This window comes from Brassica napus, chromosome C4, assembly GCF_020379485.1.
Source record: "Brassica napus cultivar Da-Ae chromosome C4, Da-Ae, whole genome shotgun sequence".
Taxonomy (NCBI): Eukaryota; Viridiplantae; Streptophyta; class Magnoliopsida; order Brassicales; family Brassicaceae; genus Brassica; species Brassica napus.
In genome coordinates, this window is record NC_063447.1 from 11,687,274 (window position 1) to 11,706,843 (window position 19,570).

General features: G+C 34.1%; 3 protein-coding genes across 4 annotated transcripts; 2 read left to right on the forward strand and 1 right to left on the reverse strand.

Annotated features, from left to right (window-relative positions):
- Positions 1–6,175: 6,175 nt before the first annotated feature.
- On the reverse strand, positions 6,176–6,973 carry LOC106453478 (glutathione S-transferase T3-like). The gene has a single exon (XM_013895724.2). The coding sequence runs from the start codon at positions 6,971–6,973 to the stop codon at positions 6,176–6,178; it is 798 nt and encodes a 265-aa protein (XP_013751178.2).
- A 4,686-nt stretch (positions 6,974–11,659) lies between these two features.
- On the forward strand, positions 11,660–13,270 carry LOC106451148 (auxin-responsive protein IAA13). 2 transcript variants are annotated; one of them, XM_013893011.3, is made up of 4 exons: positions 11,660–12,129; positions 12,332–12,715; positions 12,789–12,850; positions 12,941–13,270. In XM_013893011.3, exons 1-4 carry the CDS (start codon positions 11,909–11,911, stop codon positions 12,979–12,981), a joined length of 708 nt encoding a protein of 235 aa, XP_013748465.1. In that variant the 5' UTR covers positions 11,660–11,908; the 3' UTR covers positions 12,982–13,270. The 2 variants fall into 2 exon arrangements, with proteins under 2 accessions (XP_013748465.1, XP_013748464.1); XM_013893010.3 differs by having other exon boundaries at positions 11,662–12,129; positions 12,329–12,715.
- A 2,283-nt stretch (positions 13,271–15,553) lies between these two features.
- Positions 15,554–18,844, forward strand: LOC106453477 (receptor like protein 23-like). Its single transcript, XM_048753632.1, has one exon. It carries the CDS (start codon positions 16,092–16,094, stop codon positions 18,747–18,749), a length of 2,658 nt encoding a protein of 885 aa, XP_048609589.1. The 5' UTR covers positions 15,554–16,091; the 3' UTR covers positions 18,750–18,844.
- Positions 18,845–19,570: the final 726 nt, after the last annotated feature.

The window sequence follows — 19,570 nt, forward strand, 5'->3', positions numbered from 1 at the left end:
ACATGAAGTTCAAGTCTGTTATGGGGGAGCATGGTTATGCAGAGACTGATTCAGACCATTGTGTATTTGTGAAGGTCTTCGGTGAGGATGATTTTATCATCTTGTTGATGTATGTCGATGATATGTTGATTGTGGGCATGAACATGGACAGAATTAAAGAGTTGAAAGAGCAGCTCAGTGAGTCTTTTGCCATGAAAGATATGGGTCCAGCGAAACAGATTCTTGGTATGAGAATTATTCGGGATAGAGGTGAGAAGCTGATTCACTTATCTCAGGAGAAGTACATTGAAAAAGTACTTAAGCGGTTTCACATGGACAAGTCTAAAGTGTTGAGTACTCCTCTTGCTCAACACTTAAGACTGAGCAGTCAACAAAGTCCGAAGACATATGCGGAGAAGGAAGATATGGCGAAGGTTCCATATGCTTCTGCAGTGGGTAGTTTGATGTATGCCATGGTCTGTACAAGACCGGATTTAGCCTACGCCGTTGGAGTTGTCAGCAGGTTTCTCTCCAATCCGGGAAGAGAACATTGGAATGTTGTGAAGTGGATTTTGAGATATCTCAGAGGGACTTCTAATTTGAAGATTACATTTGGAGGTAAGAAGTCATTGCTTGTCAGTTACACTGATTCTGACATGTCGGGAGATGCTGATTCTAGCAAATCTACTTCGGGTTACTTGGTAACATTTGCGGGTGGAGCTGTGGCATGGCAGTCAAGGTTGCAAAAGTGTGTTGCACTATCTACCACTGAGGCAGAGTCCATTGCTGCAGTTGATGCTTGTAAAGAGCTGTTGTGGATGAAGAACTTCTGTGAAGAGATCGGTTTCAAGCAAGAAAAGTATGTGTTGCTTTGTGATAGTCAAAGCGCTATTTGTCTCGGGAAGAATTCTACATTTCATTCGAAGTCAAAACACATTCAGAGGAGGTATCATTGGATACGTGATGTGGTTGCTTCTAAGGAAGTGGAACTTGAGAAAGTTCATACGGATGATAATGGAGCTGATATGATGACGAAGTCATTACCGGGGGGAAGCTTGAGGTATGCCGAGAGATAGCCGGAATGGCTGTTTCTTCCATCTAGTCGGAGGGGGAGTTTGTTGGGTCCCTCCTAGATGGAGAGAACCAAGTGGGCATGAGACATAATAATAATTCTCATGACCCTTTGCACTGTAGACTCACAATAATAGAGTTTAGAGAGAGAGACAAAAGAGAGAAAGAAGAGAGAAGGAGGAGAAAACTCGTCAGGCTATTTCAATACTGGTATTGGAGGATCAAACGGAACTTGATCGGGCTGATATTTTGTGAGAAGCGTCTTCAGTCAGTGAGTTAGAGATTCACCGAAGGGATTTGGATTTCAACGGTTGGATCTTCTGTTGTCTGGGTTTTAGTGAAGCTGGTCGTCACAGTTCTTCAGCGGGACAGTCTTGGGTGTTTGGTAAATCCGACGGTGAGATCTTCTCTTCTTGAGCTGAAATTTGGCGGAGGTATTGTTGACTTGTTTATCTTGGATATGTATGGTTGGATTAATCTCTGGATGCCGGAATCCTTGTGAGCTGAGGTCGTTTGGTTGCTGCCGGTTTTGAAGCTTTGTGTTGCTCTCTTGTTGTTGTTGTTTGTGTTGGAGATAGCTCTTTGTAGCTAGACTCTCTGTTCTGTTCAGGCTGTTGAACAGGGAGGACGTGCTTGTACTCATACCATTTATATAGTGGATTTTTTGAGTGGACTACGGTCCCGTGGTTTTTCCTTCTCACATCGAGGAGGTTTTCCACGTAAAAATTGTGTGTTTCATTTACGTTTTTCTGCATATTACATCCCGCCATCGTCGAAATATTTTCTTCACAGGTTCAGACAAAGTCAGGGGAACACGACCATTAGTATTTCCGCTGCGCCGTGTGACTTTCCCCAACATTCTAAGCATCTGATTCAGTGTGAAAGTTGAAACATTAATAAAACACGTAATAAGAAGGTGTCGTCAATTTGTTCGAGAAAACTTGTTTACGTGTTGTAGTCAGATTGGCAGCTGGAAAAACACTTCCTATAATATCTTTACAATAAGTTCAGCTTACATGTCTTCGAGTTATTTATTATTTCCGTCGTCATATATATTACACACATTTTCTTTTTACTACAGTGATTATCGATTATATGCTTTTTTTTTTTTTTTTTTTTTTTTGATCAAATCGATTATATTCTTTAATCTTTGAATCGTGACTACGAAGTTTCTTCAAAATCATGATATTCGCTCGGATGATATACAATATACTAAGCAAAAGTGCATTTTCTGATAAAAGAACAAGACTAATTTTTATGCATATTTTATTCTATAAAATGGTTTCACATCAAATTATTAACAACCTATAACTTTCTAAAATGATGAGTACTAGTGCTTAATCTTACTTTACAGTATACATGTCCTTTTACAATCTCAATACGTTATCAGATAGTTTTTTCTTTGATAACTTACAGTTTTTCTTAGAATAATATATAAGGTTACAAACTTACAATAGGAATGTTACAAACAATCCAATTGTTTTTTTTTTTTTTTTGCTTAAATACAAACAATCCAATTGTTTGTACGATAAATTATATCAAACACACGTATATACATAGATGCATGAAAGCATGCATGAAGTCTGGAATATATATGGTACATTTCGAATGTTTATACTTTTATCACACACACACACACACATATATATATATATTTACAAGCGTGAACTCTTCATCATTTATCCTGAACATTTGATTACAAATTCTATATCGTGAATCTTTTTTTTTTGAAAATCTATATCGTGAATCTTCTTTTGTCTTTTCCTTATGATTCCAAATTATATTAACTTCAAGTTGCGCATGCATGTTCCAGGAGACAAACACAATTCACGGTACATTTGATCGATTATAATTCGTCAGATATAGAAACTTGATTAGTTAAAACTTAAAAGATACACGAACGCTAGATAATGTTGATAAAGCTTTACAGAATACTGTTTCAAAATAAAACGTTTTCTTGTAGTTACCTTATCGATTGCTTCACTCTATTTTCTTTTCACCAGCACTTCGTACAAAGGATCACAACACATTATATATACATGGTGAAACATAAGTTCGCAATCCTTGAATAAAGACTACAAGAAATAGTTCACATTTTGACCACTATATCCGATAACAAACGGTCAGAAACACACTATTTTGTCCAATTTCTAACCATTTACAATCGTCAGAAAAGCTCCGTCAGAAATGAGCTTTAGTTAGAAAGTGGTCAATAATTTTTGACCACATAGATGGTCACGACAAGTCGCAAAAATGTTACCAGTAAGTGGTCACAATGTCCCTGGCCATTTCCTGACCAATTTATGATAATTCTAACCACTTATTAATAAATTTATCTAGTTATTTCAGTTAAATTTATTAATCAATAAAACTGCATTTAAAATACAAATGACTAAATCAAATATAGTTTAGATTTCAAACCTAAATCATTAACTAAATCATTAACATTGAAATAGTTTTAACATAGTACTTACATAAGGTTTAAAACCAACAAATAAAGCTACAAAACGCAAGCATAATAATGTATGCATCTGCATCAAGCAATTCTGACAATTTACTCACAACCTTATGTGCCATAACAATCTTCTCATCTACTTGTCTTCTGTTTGTAATCCGTAATTGTGCTTCTTGGTCTTATACATGAAACTAGCTGAAGGTACTTGTCCTGGGTCTGTCATTGTTCCAATCCAAAACGGTGACCTTTAATTATATGGTTTTCCTATAAATGAGAAGCATAAAAGAAAGAATAAACAAATTTGATAACTATGAAAACTAATTTACCATGAAAACTAGAGTGTTGATTTTTGCCTGGGTAAGAAAAAATTCAATCTTACCTGAATGAAAATTTACTTAAAAAATTCTTTATAATACATAAACCTATAAGTCATTGCAAATCAACCAATTATATAGAAGAAACATTTACATGTTGCGCTCGAGTAGTCATCATCTGAGACTCAGTGTGGATAGAGAGCTTTGCGCCGCTGAAGGTGAGAAGAAACACTAAAAGAAAGCGTAAATTAGGTTAAAGATATCTGATTTTATTAATCCAACCTACTACACGTTTTTTTACCATTTTCTGACCACTACACAAAATGGAAGAAATGGTTAAATTTTATTCAAAATATCTGACCACTTTCTGATCTTTTTCTGATCATTTTTCTGACGATATTAAAGTAGTCAAAACTTGGTCACACATTACTGACCATTTTTGTAACCAGTTTGGTTCGTCGGTAGTTTCTGACCACATTTTGTCCATTTTGTTTAATCATCATAAAATGGTTAGTTCGTGGTCAGAAATAATTTTGACAACCTTATATGGTCAGAAATTTGGTTAGAATAAGCTATGCTTTCTTGTAGTGAAAGATTCACCTGCGTTACACCAAAAAAAAAAGATTCACCTGCGTTTCTAGTAAATTTATGCAATAAAAGGTAAATTCAGGGCCGTCTCTGGCCTAAAACTAGTAAAACTAGGGGTTTACCAATTTAAGGGCATTGATAACGTAAATATCGCTTATAGTCCAGTGGTAAGAGCATGTTTATTGGTAAACCCCACTTAAGGCCCTTAGTGATTTTTTTATTATTTAAGTGAAGTTAAGTTACTTTGTTAAGGGATCCTTAATGTTAGTGGTTTATTGGTAGTATCTTAATTAAGGATTCTTAAAAAAAAAATATTATTAAACATGATTTTATTTAAAAAAAAACAAAGTTAAGTATATTATTTGATACATAAATTTTAAAATAAAACATTAAAACATTAAAACATTAAAACAAAATTACTAAATAAAGATAATACTTTGAAAGAGCCATCGAAACTTAGTTGTTGTCTTGATCACGTCCAAATTTTCTCCAAATATGTTCAACCAAATCACGTTTCAATTGTTGATGCGCTTGTTTATCACGAATTCTTGTTCGAACACCCATCTGATTGGCGATATTTGTAGGGATATCTGTTGAATATGTGAGATCGACATGTGAACTTCCGCTGTCTTCTCCTTGTTGAAAACTGGAAAGATCAAATTGAGTGTGTTGATCTCGTTCATTTTCGACTATCATATTATGGAGTATGATACATGCTCTCATAATCTTCCCGATCTTGACTTTATCCCAACAAAGTGCTGGATTTTTAACAATGGCAAATCGAGCTTGCAAGACTCCGAAAGCACGCTCGACATCTTTTCTGACAGCTTCTTGACATTGAGCAAATAAAGCCGCTTTCGGGCCTTGTGGTAGTTGAATAGATTGGATAAAAGTTGCCCATTTCGGATAAATACCATCGGTGAGATAGTAAGCCAACGAATAAGGATTTCCGTTCACCGAGAAATTCACATGCGGAGCTTGACCATTGATTATGTCATCAAAAACAGGTGAGCGATCAAGAACATTGATATCATTTAATGTACCCGAAGGTCCAAAAAACGCATGCCATATCCAGAGATCATATGAAGCAACCGCCTCTAAAACGATTGTGGGTTTTCCAGAACCACGAGAATATTGGCCTTTCCAAGCGGTGGGACAATTCTTCCACTCCCAGTGCATACAGTCGATGCTTCCTATCATCCCGGGAAATCCACGTACCTCTCCAATATGAAATAGACGCTGAAGATCATCCGGTGTTGGTCTTCTTAGGTACTCATCGCCGAACAAATTTATTATTGCTTCCACAAAATTTTCCACACATAACCGAGTAGTGGTTGCACCGAGCCTGAGGTATTCGTCGACCGCATCAAGCGCAGAACCATATGCCAACACACTGCACTCAGTGACACAAAACAACAACAACAGACACTGCACTCGTGAAACAACACAACAAGAACTGTCCCGACACATATCTTGTGACAATCTTCCACGCTTCTACTCGTGACACAAAACAACAACCTGCATCACAACAACAAGAACATTTAATTAAAAACAGAACATAACATTTCAAGCTTAAACAGAACATCACATTTCAAGCTTAAACAGAACATAACATTTCTAACAGAACAAGAACATTTAAAGTTCAAACAGAACAAGAACAGTTAAACTAAAAAAAGTAAAACAGAACAAGAACAACAACAGTTAAACTAAAAAAAGTACAAATACATTTAGCATAACAAGAACAAGAACGACATTGACCACAACTCGTCTATGACCACAACTCATCTATGAGCTTCTTCTTCAGTGTTTCTTCATAATCTGCTAGAGGCTCTGTTTTTCCTATTAGGCTCTCAAGCATTATCATCTTAGACAACCTCTCTTTCGCGGCTATGTCCTTCTCTCTGATCGTCCACATTGACTGAAACTCATCCAGATTTTTTTCTATTACCACCTTCTTCTTACCACTTGCCTTTGCGGCCTTCACACCAGGGGGACGCTTGCTCTCCGTTGACTGAAACCCATCCACTTCCTCTTCTTCCTCACCCTTCCTCTTCTTCGAGCTCCCTTTAGCAGTAGCAACATCACACCACTTCTGGTCGTTGCGTAGTTCTTTCCAAGCGTGTTCCAGATTGAATCTCTTCTTGTGGTTGTTGTAAAAAATTGTATGTGCAAGCTTCAGAACATCGTTCTCGTTCTGGCCGCTAGCTTTCTCCCTAGTAGCAGCTTCATAAGCACCACAGAACTTGCACACAAGTTCGTTTATCCTATGCCATCGCTGCTTGCAATGTTTAGCCTCCCTCTCTTCGCAGCCAGCAACCAGAGGACTTGCCGCAAAAAATGCGGCAATTCTTGTCCAAAAAGCTACAGATTTTTGCTCGTTACCAACCACAGGATCTTTGCTCGTGTTTAACCACGAGCTGATCAGGACAATATCATCATTTGGAGTCCATTTCCGACGTACACTTTTCCTTGCAGTCGTGGCTCCATCAAAGTTTGAGGCTTCTGTTCCTGGACTATCTTCATAGTTACTAAACGAAACAGTATGTTGACTGTTATAAGGATCCATAACAGAAGGACGCTAAAGAAAGAGAGGAAGTGGGAAGAGATAGAAGAGAACAGAAGTTTTTTGAAGAAAGAGGAGAAACAAGTCGTATGAAGAAAGAGGAGAAAGTAATTTTTTTTATAGAGTATCGAATTAAAGCAAGCATTGATCACAGCCAAAGCTGTCCGAGTGGACTGTTATCTAACACAATAAACACACCATTCATTCCTATCTAACCATCACCTAATCTATTTATTACGTAAACATCAATATGCAAACAACAACCAAAGCAATTTATTACTTAACCTAACACTAACAGAGGATTAAATTCATTTAAAACCACCATCAAGGTACAATGATTTATCAAACTTTAACGGAGGAAAGATTTGGGTGTTACCTGTATGAACAATCTATGGACCTTTGTCTGATGAACTAGTGTGAAGCCTCTTGATCAATTCCATATGTTAACAAAAAAATAACGAAACATATCAAAACTAAGAGCAGGTTTATACACTATCTATGACGATGAACAAAGACCAAAATATACCTAGTTATTAACCGGCACAATCTACCTCAGACAGCCTCTTCATCATTCCACCTAAAGACAAAACAGTGTGAAACAAATCAAAAAAATGACAGGAATGTGTTTATCAAATTGACGATGAAGAAGGAATGAATCTACCAGGATCATGCATCTTGATTAATCCACCTATAGACACAACAAAACAAAAAAACAAAACAATTCAGAGGATTTATTTAGAAAGATTCTCGATGAAGAATCTAAGACATGCAAACTTCAAAGATTGAAACTTAAACATATATATTTGCAGTTATACCTTTCGATTCGTCTCAGCCGCAACAGTCACCGCTTTCCGTCGTCTCACAGAACAACCGATGGAGAGAGATGTCGCCGATTTGCTGCGACGAGAAGAACCTCCGAAGGAGAGAGATGTCGCCGATTTTCTTCAACGCGGAGACGCACCGCTAGAGCCGTCGCCGTTTTCTCGAGCAGAGACACCGAGATGAAGAGATTCGCCATCGAATCGCCTTTCGCGATGAGAGAATACAAACAGAAACGAGAAAGGAGAAAATGAAAACACGGGTCTCGTGACCCCGAAACCGTGCCTCTCTCCAATAGTTTTTCGACACGTGCACGCTAAGGGCCGTGCTTTCGCGAGCTTAATTAAGGGACGCTCCTTCCTTAAATCTCTCTTTTTCTTTATTTTTAATCCCCCTTTAAGCTAACAAACCCACTTAAGCTACCCCAATAAACCTGCTCTAAGGTACCACTTTCTTGGTTGAAAGTTCTCACTTCAATTCCATATATAGGAGCGCGCCAATCTTTATTTTTTGCTTTGGGCAAAAAAATTTACTGGACATGCTTGGGGGGTAATACTTTGAAAAGAATTAACAGACAAGTAAACAATATTTTGAAAGGTATTCCCACACCATTTTTTTCTCAAATTTCAACTCATTCACATGATTGAGTATTTGTTTCTTGTTTCGTACGTATCTGCATATGGTTTGCTTTTACATATGCATGTGGTCTTAGCTTAATACGCTTCTCCCATTTTCTAGTATCATGCATCGTCCTATACTTTGTGGACTCAACCAATAAATGATACATCAATTCTTTTTATATGTTTCATATGATACATCGATATTACTATGCACTAATGGCAGTTTTTAGAATTTAACCCGATACATTCACTTTCTCTCTAATTTTTCAAATATATAAAATGCTAATGCAGAATCGCGGATTATGAATAAAGAAATGTTTCTTTCAATCTATTTTCTTAATTACCTATATATCTAGCAAACCCCACAGCCCACTTGGGTTTCGACTTTATAGCTAACGCAATGTTCGTGCCTTTTGTCCTATAAAGGAACGACACAGATAGCCAAAGAAGCGAAGAAAATTGCAAAAGGAGGAATGAATAAATCGCAAATTTTAAAACTACACGGAATTCTAGAACAAACGTATAATGTGATATATCTTGAAAACATAGAATCAAATATCTGATATTGACTAACTGATGGTTCTTGTAACTGAGAGAATACGTTCGCTTTGAAGATATATGCAGGTGTCCTATAATTCCTAAGAAAAAGACCACATGTGTAACTTTTTTTTTGTTAAAATACAATTGTAAATATGATATCGACATTTTCAAATTTTAACATTTTGTGATTACTAATTTAACATTTACAACGTACGCATGTTATAGTTAGCTTCCAATTTTGATTAAAATGTTACTAGAATGATGATCAAATTTGTTAGAAATGTAAGAGGAGAGTAATTATGATTTAGTAAAGAAAACCATGGAACTAAATTATAAATACGCAACATCTATGTAGTTATTTTCCTAAGGCTCGATCGATTGTCGTTTAGGTGGATTTACGCTATGTTTCAGTATTACCAACTGTGGCTTGGGGAAATTAGTCTAGATTAAGGTTCGGATCACCTACGGTTAGCCAAAAAAATATCTATATATATTTATTTATTTTTTATTTTTTTCAAAATAGACAATCTTACTAAAAAAATACAATATAAAAATAAGAAATATAATATAGACAAATCTCCAAAATAGCACATTTCTAAGTTTATGTCACAAAAATAGCCCTCAAAAACTAAAATGACCAAAATAGCATTTTATCCTTTGAAAAATTTAAATTTTTCTTATTTTTCAAAATCTAAATCCTAAACCCCAAACCATAAACCATAAACCCAAAACCCAACTCCCCAACTCTAAACCCTAAACCCTAAATCCTAAACCCTAAACCCTAAATCCTAAACCCCACCCCTTAACTCTAAACCCTAAACCCTAACCCCACCCCTAAATTCTAAACCTTAAACCCTAAACTCTAAACCCTAAACCCTAAACTCCACTCCTTAACTTTAAACCTTAATGTCTAAATTAATTTACCGTTGGGGTATAAGTGTATATTTATCTCTTTTGATAAAACATTAAGTACTATTTTGGTCATTTTTATTTTTAGAGGTTATATTTGTGACAAAAAAAATTTTTAGTGGTCATTTTTTCATATAATAAAGCTATACTCATTTAGGAGAAAAAGGCTTATGTCAAGATAAGAGTAATTTGCTACTAGATTTATATTTATGGAATTTTGTATTGTTTTTGTATTCTTGAAAACCAAAAAAGTCTATCTTTTATATTGTCCTTTTTTCTTTCTTCAGAATATTTGTTTAGTTGTTCATATTGCGACGGTCATGTTTTAGACCATCGAAATTATTAATTATATTTTCAAAATGTTCAAATTATTAAAGAAAACTAAATTCCCTTTTTCTAACAAATCCATCAATTAGAGTATAAAATATATGTGCTCATTATGTCACTTAGTCATGATTTTGATTGAAAGAGGAATTTTCACACATCAATTGCGATTGAAAAAGTTTTCAAAGGATCATCATAGCATATCAAGAAACATGATGATGCCTAATCTCATCACTACTATTTATTTAATAATTCCTATTATGGAACCAATTTTTTTATTTTCTCACTTTATTTGCTAACGAAACATAAATAAATAAGCAAGGGGAATATACATGATCTAATGACAACTTTTTTATTTTGTTAAAAACAAATACATGGGTATTAAAATGAAACTCAATTGATTAGTGAAGAAAACATATCATATCATTATCACTTGATACAAAATATATAGGTATGCATAAGCATATCAATCTTTAAATTCAAAGATGCTAGAATGACTAAAGACTAAAATGATTAGTCATTCCAATTAGATTTTAACAGATGTATCTCCACTATCTGTATATAGATTGCATTATTGATCCTAATTAAACTTTTCAAAACTGGTTAGCTATGCATGTTCATATATCTGGCAGTTTTGCTTTTAATGAATATGATAAAGCATAACTACCAAATAAGATTTGTATGAATACAAATAAACGATCCATATATGATCATCAAAACGAATACAAATTCTTGCAAAAATAGGAAAAGAAAGAGTGATGTTTTTTTTTTGTTCAAAGAAAGAGTGATGTTTAAACAAAGCTTTCCACAAATTATACAAGAAACAAACAACTGTTTTTCATACTATATAGTTTTAAAGTTTTTATTTCATTTATAAACAAAACAATTAACGGCAACGGGAGCACGACAAGTATGATAATGTCGGGAAGAAAAGTTAAACGGCAAATCTCCAAAATAGCACATTTCTAAGTTTATATCACAAAAATAGCACTCAAAAACTAAAATGACCAAAATAGTACTTTTCTAATTTTATCTTTTGAAAATTTTAATTTTTTTATTTTTCAAAATTTGAAATCTTAACCCCAAAACCTCATTTCTAAACTCTAAACCCTAAACCCTAAACCCTAAACCCTAAACTCTAAACCGTAAACACTAAACTCTAAACCCTAAACCCTAAACTCTAAACCCTAAACCCTAAAATTTAAACCGTAAACCCTAAACCCTAAACCCTAAACCCTAAATCCTAAACCCCACCATTTAACTCTAAACTTTAAGTTTGTGACTTTTGATAAAACATTAAGTGCTATTTTTGTGACTTTTGACCTTGACTGCTAATTTGGGAACAAAAACTTGATTTAGTGCTATTTTTGTTTTTTTTTCAAAGTTAAAATCTTTACTAATAAAATAAAAATAAAAAAGTAAGAAAAGGACTTAAAAGAAGAAAGAATGGCTTTGTTGTTGGTATGGCCAATGGCCACTACCAGACATATGGGTCCCCTTTCTCATCACTCTCTCCACCACCTAATCTCCTTTCTTCTCCTTGAAAACTCTCTCCAGATTTCAAGAAACCCTTAAAATCCTCTCTCTGTCTCTTTCTGTGTTGTTTGTTTTCTTGTTTCCTTCTCTCCTCTTTCTTTGTCTCCTTTGCACGCTCTCAGGTTGTTTTCTTTTCTTAAGTTCTTGACTTGTAAAGTCTCTTTTGGGTTTTGTTGTTGTTGTTGTCTAAATGATTTCTGAGCTTGAGATGGGGAAAGCTGAGAGTGAGCTAGAACTTGGTCTAGGGCTCAGTCTTGGCGGTGGAACGGCGGCCAAGATTGGTAAACCAGGCGGCGGCGGCGCGTGGGGAGAGCGTGGGAGGCTCTTGACTGCAAAAGATTTTCCTTCTGTTGGCTCTAAACGAGCTGCTGACTCGGCTTCTCACGCTGGTGCATCTCCTCCTCGTTCAAGGTTCGTCTTTTGTCATAAAAGTTCAATCCTTTCCTAGCTAAAGATTCTTAGTGTTCGACTATTGCTAGAGCTAGCTCAGTTAACTTACGTAGGAAGAAATGCTCTGTTTCAAATTAGGAGTCTTGTTGTTGAGGAAATAGCTCTTGATTCATTTTGGTATTCACAAGTACTGAGCAGTGATGTTTGCTTTGTGTTTTAGCAGTCAAGTTGTGGGATGGCCACCTATTGGATCTCACAGGATGAACAGTTTAGCTGCAAAGTCGGCGAGGGAAGAAGAGGAAGCTGGTAAGAAGAAAGTGAAAGATGATGAGCCTAAAGATGTGAACAAGAAAGTGCAAGTTGGGTTTATTAAGGTGAACATGGACGGAGTTGCTATAGGAAGGAAAGTGGATTTGAATGCTCATTCTTCTTACGAGAATCTGGCGCAGACACTGGAAGATATGTTCTTTCGCGGTAACCCGGGTACTATCGGGTTAACGGGTCAGTTCACCAAGCCGCTGAGGCTTTTAGATGGATCTTCTGAGTTTGTACTTACTTATGAAGACAAGGAAGGTGACTGGATGCTTGTTGGTGATGTCCCATGGAGGTGAAACATCTTAAAACTTTGAGTCTGATGAATGTTTTATAATGATCTAATTTGTTTTTTTTTTTGTTTTTAGAATGTTCATCACTTCGGTGAAAAGGCTTAGGGTGATGAAAACCTCTGAAGCTAATGGACTCGGTATGTAGACCATCTCGTCTTGGTGTCTCTTATTGTTTTGTTGAAACATGTGATAAAAATCATGGACGAAAACATCTTTGTTATATGCAGCTGCAAGACATCAAGAATCGAACGAGAGACAAAGAAAGTGACAGGTTTAGCTCTCTTTTCCACATTACGTTGTTACAGGTTTTTATTTTGTGGGGTTTTTGAAGCAAGCATAAGGAAGAAACAGAAGCTAGATTGATCATTATCAAGGTTGTGTATGTTTCTTGGTTCTTCTAATGGTTTTTCCTAGTTTTTTCTTTAGGTTTTTTTTTTAATCTTTTATTGCTGTCTTTTATTTTGCTGTTGAGATTTCATCATATACTATGGAAGAGAATGCTCTTTATTTCTTTTACCACACTGTAAATATTTGAAACTTATCTAATATCGTTGTTATGGGTTTTGTAACAAAAGTTATGTTTTATGAGTTCGCTCTTATTGATCCGAGAACCGAGTCTATATCCACATGACATCAAATGGGTTAAAAATAAGCAACACGAAAATCACTCCAAAATTCAAATAAAATGTCAAAGATACTGTCCATTTTAGATAAACATTAGGCTTGTTTTTTTTATTCTGTTTTTTTTTTTGTTTTTGTTTTGGTTCTAAAGACATGCATCGTTCAGCTACTTATGAAACTCAATTCAGTTTTCAGTTTAATTTTTTATTTAATTCAAGTATGTTAGGAACCAACTTATATACGAAAAATTTTTGGTTTCAATTTGGTTATGGTTATGTTTTGGTTTTTCAAAAAAAAAATCGGTGATTTGGGTAATAAATAAATCATGGGTTTAGCTTTTTCCGGATCAAATATTAGATAATTCGGTACATTTTAATATTTGAAATAAAAATTCTTCAAATAATTAAAGTAATTTTAAATATTTTGTATTCAATATATTTGGATAATTCAGTTTTTTCTGGAAATTTTGATTTATAAGTAATATTTTTTTATAATATTTAGTAATTTTAAAACTAAATATAATTACTAGTTTTAGTTTAACTATGTTTTATATATTTATTACCTATTTGGTTCGTGGTTCGATTTCAATTTGGTTTTGTTTTTTTATTTAAAATATATTAGCACCATTGAGATATTTGTGAATGTCGTTTTTGTTTTTGATTCCGGATTTTTGGTTTGTTTCCGCTTTGGTTCTTCGTTCTCGGTTTATCGGTTTCAGACCTTGAATCCATGCAACGTCATTTTTAAACGGAAACTAGATTTGACCCGCACGTCTGTGGGGATATTTTTTATTTTATAAATGCATTTGATATTATTATAAATGTTTTAAATATATAAATTTTATTTTAGTGCTATATATTGCGTTACTCTATAATATTATTGTTTATATTTTTTATTTGGCATTATTAATATATAGTGATTTTAATACATTTTACTTTGTTATTATTTTTATTACTTACGAATATATTTTTGACTTAGGTACAATAAAATAAAAATCTGAAATAATCAAATAGAGAACCGCGTCCAAAATATGTTTTCTCTTTAATTTATACAATTTTAACATAATAATTTTTAAAAATTTAGTTATTTATATTATAGAAATATATATATATATATTTAAGATAATTTATATTTACATGTGTGTTTAAACATATATACTTTAACATATATCATTTTAGTATTTTACGGAATTTATAAGTAAAAACATTATTTTGTTTGAATAATATAGTCCTATTATTTAAGTAAATTTTATATATAGTAGCATCCATCATATCATTTTAGTAAATTTTATTGATATAGTTTTTTTGGGATGTTATGATATTAAGCTTTTTTTAATTAAGATTTCAAAATATCAGTTTACTTTAATTTTTACAACATATATAGTTTATTTTTTTTTGTGGTGCATTGCATTTCAAAAACTTAATTTTTTATTAGCTATGATTTTATCTTTTGTAAAGTTTGAAATATTATCATTTTGAGTTTGAATATTTATTTTCAAAGTTGTATATTTTGTCAAGAAAATTTTAGAAAATTATGCAACTATTTTTGAGTTTGAAAGATTACATGAATTTTGAATTTGTTTTTGCTACTACATTAATACATTATTTTATAAAAAATATTCGAACTTTTGGTAATATTTTCTAAATCTATCTCAATAAATTTTGTTATAATTAAAATAAAAAAATAAATTTATAATTAAAATTTGATTTGTCATTAATATTTTAAATGAATTATTAAAATTTTATAGTTTTCTAATAACATATTTTAAATAGTATATGAACTAAGGGCTATTATATACTATTATATTTTGAATATAATTATTTTTAAGCAATATATTGTTGAGAGTTTCAAAAAAAAAAAAAAAATAACATATAGTTGTAGATATAAGAGTTTAACCTATGTTGATAAAATTATTTTTGTTTTAAAATATTATATAGTTTACTAATTTTAACCCATTTTAATGATGAGTGATAATTTATTCAAATAAAACAATTTTAGTTTTTTTATTTACCTATTTAATATAATTTTGTCATATTTATTCATAAATCACTTCTATTTTTATATAATACAGAATATAATTATAAGATTTATAAAAAATAGTATAGAATTTTATTTTCTTGTTTTAGAGTAAATTTTAATTAGCATTGATTTATAATAATATTATATTACTAATTACGAAATTTATTAATGTGTTATTTTATAAAAATATTTAAATTTTTAGTAAAATTTTGGTTAGATTATTTTTCAACAAATTTTGTTATAGTTAAAATAATAATAGTTTTAATTTATAGTTAGTTTATTATTAATGTAAATAATCAAATATTTCTTATTAACTAGTTCTTTAAGTGGTCTTATTATTACTTGTTAATAGTAGATAAAAAATAAAATTCAAAAAATAAAAAATAGTAGATAAAAAGTAGGATATTAGATATGGAAAGATTTTTAGAATTTAATTCAGCACAAGTCCAGGTCCAAAAGAATGTGTCAAACTGTCCAGCTCCTCACTTTGCCACGTCGGTAGCTTTGAGATTTGTCGAATATACTTGGACCAATTAAGCGTGATTAGTGCCTACTCTCTTTACTTAATACGTTATTAGTGATATGAGACTGATTGGCTCAAAATTTTCTCTAGTTCCCACTACGAAGACTTGAAGAAGACTTGGAGAAGACTCTTTTGCTATAAGTTTGAAGTTTGCGGTGAACCCATGTTATGTGTCTCTTTGCTTAAAACAATATTATTCTTACTCCAAGACAACCATGTCGCATTCGCGTCTTTGTTTACTCTCAGCACTCTTACTCTGTTGTGTCTTTGAAACAAGCTTCTTAACTATAGATGCTCTGCTTGTTACTGGTTTTTCTGCTTGTCGTCCCGATCAGATTGAAGCCCTCGTGCAATTCAAGGAGGAGTTTGATTCCCGTGGTTGCAACCACAACGACTATGTCAATGGTGTCCGGTGCAACAACGTTACGGGTGCGGTCAAGAAATTACACCTCCCAAGTGGCTGTCTCAGTGGAACTCTGAAGCCTAACAGTAGCCTCTTCCGATTGCAACATCTCCGTTACCTCAACCTCTCTAACAACGACTTCACTTCATCTCCACTCCCTTCCGCTTTCGGCAATCTCAACAGACTAGAGGTTTTATTTCTTTCCTCTAATGGTTTCGTAGGTCAAGTTCCTTCCTCATTTAGTAACCTAAGCCAACTTTCCCTTTTAGACCTATCCTGGAACGAGCTCACTGGTGATTTTCCACCACCTCTAGGCAATCTAAGCAAGCTAACTCGACTAAGCCTTTCCGATAATGAGTTCTCAGGAGCTTTGGATCCCAACAACAGCCTCTTTGGGTTGCATAATCTCCGTGGCCTTAGTCTTGCTTACAACTACTTCACCACCTCCTCCTCTTCATTCTTTTCCGGATTCGAAAAACTAAATAGATTAGAGATCTTGTTTCTTGCCTCTAATGACTTCCATGGCCAAATACCTTCCTCCATTAGTAACCTCACCCAACTTTCCATTCTAGGTCTTGATGATAACAGGCTCACTGGTAGTATCCTACCTCTACAGAATCTAACCAATCTCTCAGTGTTAGGGCTTGTCGATAATAACTTCACTGGACCCCTCCCTTCTTATATACTCACTATGCCTTTCATGTCATATCTTGATCTACGTGGAAACCATTTCACCGGCCCCATTGAAGTTTCAAACTCCTCTTTGTCTTCTTCTAGGCTAGAGCATCTGCTCCTTGGGTATAACCAATTTGAAGGTCAGATCCTAGACACTGTCTCAAAGCTTACCACCCTAATAGATATCAACCTTTCTTTCCTAAACATAAGCTACCCAATTGACTTTAGAATCTTCTCGTCTCTCAAATCTTTGTTGAAGCTTGATCTTTCAGGTAATAGTATATCACCAGCTAGTTTAAGTTCAGATTCAAACATCCCACTGCCCCTAAGATACTTAGTATTGAGAGACTGCAACATCGGACGGTTCCCAAAATTATTAAATTCTCTCCAAGACTTGGAAATATTAGACATTTCCAAGAATAGAATCAAAGGGAAGGTCCCTGAATGGTTATGGAAGAATCTTCCTCGTCTCAGCTTCGTGAAGCTTGCTAAAAATCTTTTCGATGGATTTGAAGGTTCAGCAGAAGTTTTAGTAAATTCATCAGTGAACATATTAGACTTGTCCTTAAACCGTTTTGAAGGAGCAATGCCAATTCTACCACTCTCTATCAAAATATTGGGAGCACGGTACAATCATTTCACAGGAAACATACCTCTTTCAATATGCAGCCGAAGCTCCTCTCTTGAGGTTCTTGATCTAGCCTACAACAACGTCACCGGTGCAATTCCTCAGTGTCTAAGCAACCTTCGGGTAGTGAAACTTCGAAAAAACAACTTGGAAGGAAGCCTTCCGGACATGTTCTCAGTGGGTGCCACGTTGCGCACACTTGATGTTGGCTACAACCAACTAACGGGGAAGCTTCCAAGATCTCTTCTAAATTGCTCCTTTATCAAGTTCATAAGTGTTGACAACAACAGAATCGAAGACACGTTTCCTTTCTGGCTCAAGGCTTCACGAGATTTGCAAGTCCTTACTCTCAGTTCAAATAGATTTTATGGTCATATCTCTCCTCCAGATCAAGGTCCCTTAGGGTTTCCTCAGCTACGAATACTTGAGGTATCGGATAACAACTTCACTGGAAACTTGCCAGCAAACTACTTTGTGAACTGGAAAGCACCATCACTCAAGACGAATATATTTGGGAGGATGTATATGACAGACTACGAGAATGGTGACTTTGCTGATGAAGACACGATAGACTTGCGATACAAAGGTCTACACATGGAGCAACAGATGGCCCTTACTTCCTACACAACCATTGACTTTTCTGGAAACAAACTTGAAGGACAGATTCCTGAATCTGTTGGTCTCTTGAAGACACTTATTGCACTCAACTTATCCAACAACGCCTTCACAGGACACATTCCTATGTCTTTGTCAAATGTTTCCAAGCTCGAGTCACTCGACCTTTCAAGAAACCAACTCACAGGGACTATTCCTAATGGACTTGGAAGCCTCTCGTTTTTGGCGTTCATAGATGTGTCTTATAACCAACTCAAAGGTGAAATACCACAAGGAACTCAATTTAACGGGCAAGCTGAATCATCATTTGAAGGGAATGCAGGTCTCTGTGGTCTTCCTCTACAGGAGAGTTGCTTCCACCCAAGTGTGCCACCGATGCAACACCCAAATCAAGAAGAAGAAGAAGAAGGAGTGGGTTTAAACTGGAAAGGAGTGGCTATAGGATATGCTCCTGGAGTGTTGTTAGGATTTGTGATAGGTCAAGTCGTTGCTTCATACAAACCAGAATGGCTTGTCAACATAATTGGTACAAACATACTCAGAACCCGTTAGATTTTGTTTATGTTTTGCATTTTATCTTTAAACGTTTGTCAAAGTAGTTCATGTTTGTGTAATAAAGCACCAAGTATCAATAAAGACTTCAAACATACCTAAAGTATTATATCAGTCCAAGTTGCTACAGACTTGAGTTTGGTGTTCTTAACCGAATATGAATATTATTGCCTATGAAAGAAAAACAAAGACGTGACTCTTTACCAAATACAATGACAATCTGGTTGGCTCAGTAAAAAAAATTCTCCTTAACTTTGAATTTACAAAAAAGATCCTTTTAAATTCGCAGAACCAGAAGAAAAAAAAACTTCAGTTCACTTAATAATCATTGAAGATATCTTAGAACATCCATATATATTGAGGAGCTCTTAAGAGCAGTGTCATCCACAGTATCAATCAATATCTAAAGCAATAGAAAAATAAAAGAAAGACAAATATTGTATCTCATTTTGGGACTTCTAAAAAGCTTTTCAGAATCTCGTTTAGAGAATTCTAAGAAACTCTTCGGAACTTCGTAATGAGTCACTCAACATTAAACAAATAAAAAGTAATCAAAATAAATAAGAGAGGATGAGAAGGAGCGGATTTAAAAAATAATATAATGTGTGGTACAATAAAAAATATAATTAAAATATTAAATAATTTAGTGAATTGGACTTTATTATTTCTTTTAAAAAAATTTACATTAGTCACTAAAGTGTTACATCTTATTTTAAATGAACCATACAAATAAATAATAATTCTCATATTTATGATAATTAATTTTCATAGTTACAACCTTTATTCCTTTTAGTTTTATTAATCTAAGTATTGAAAATTTT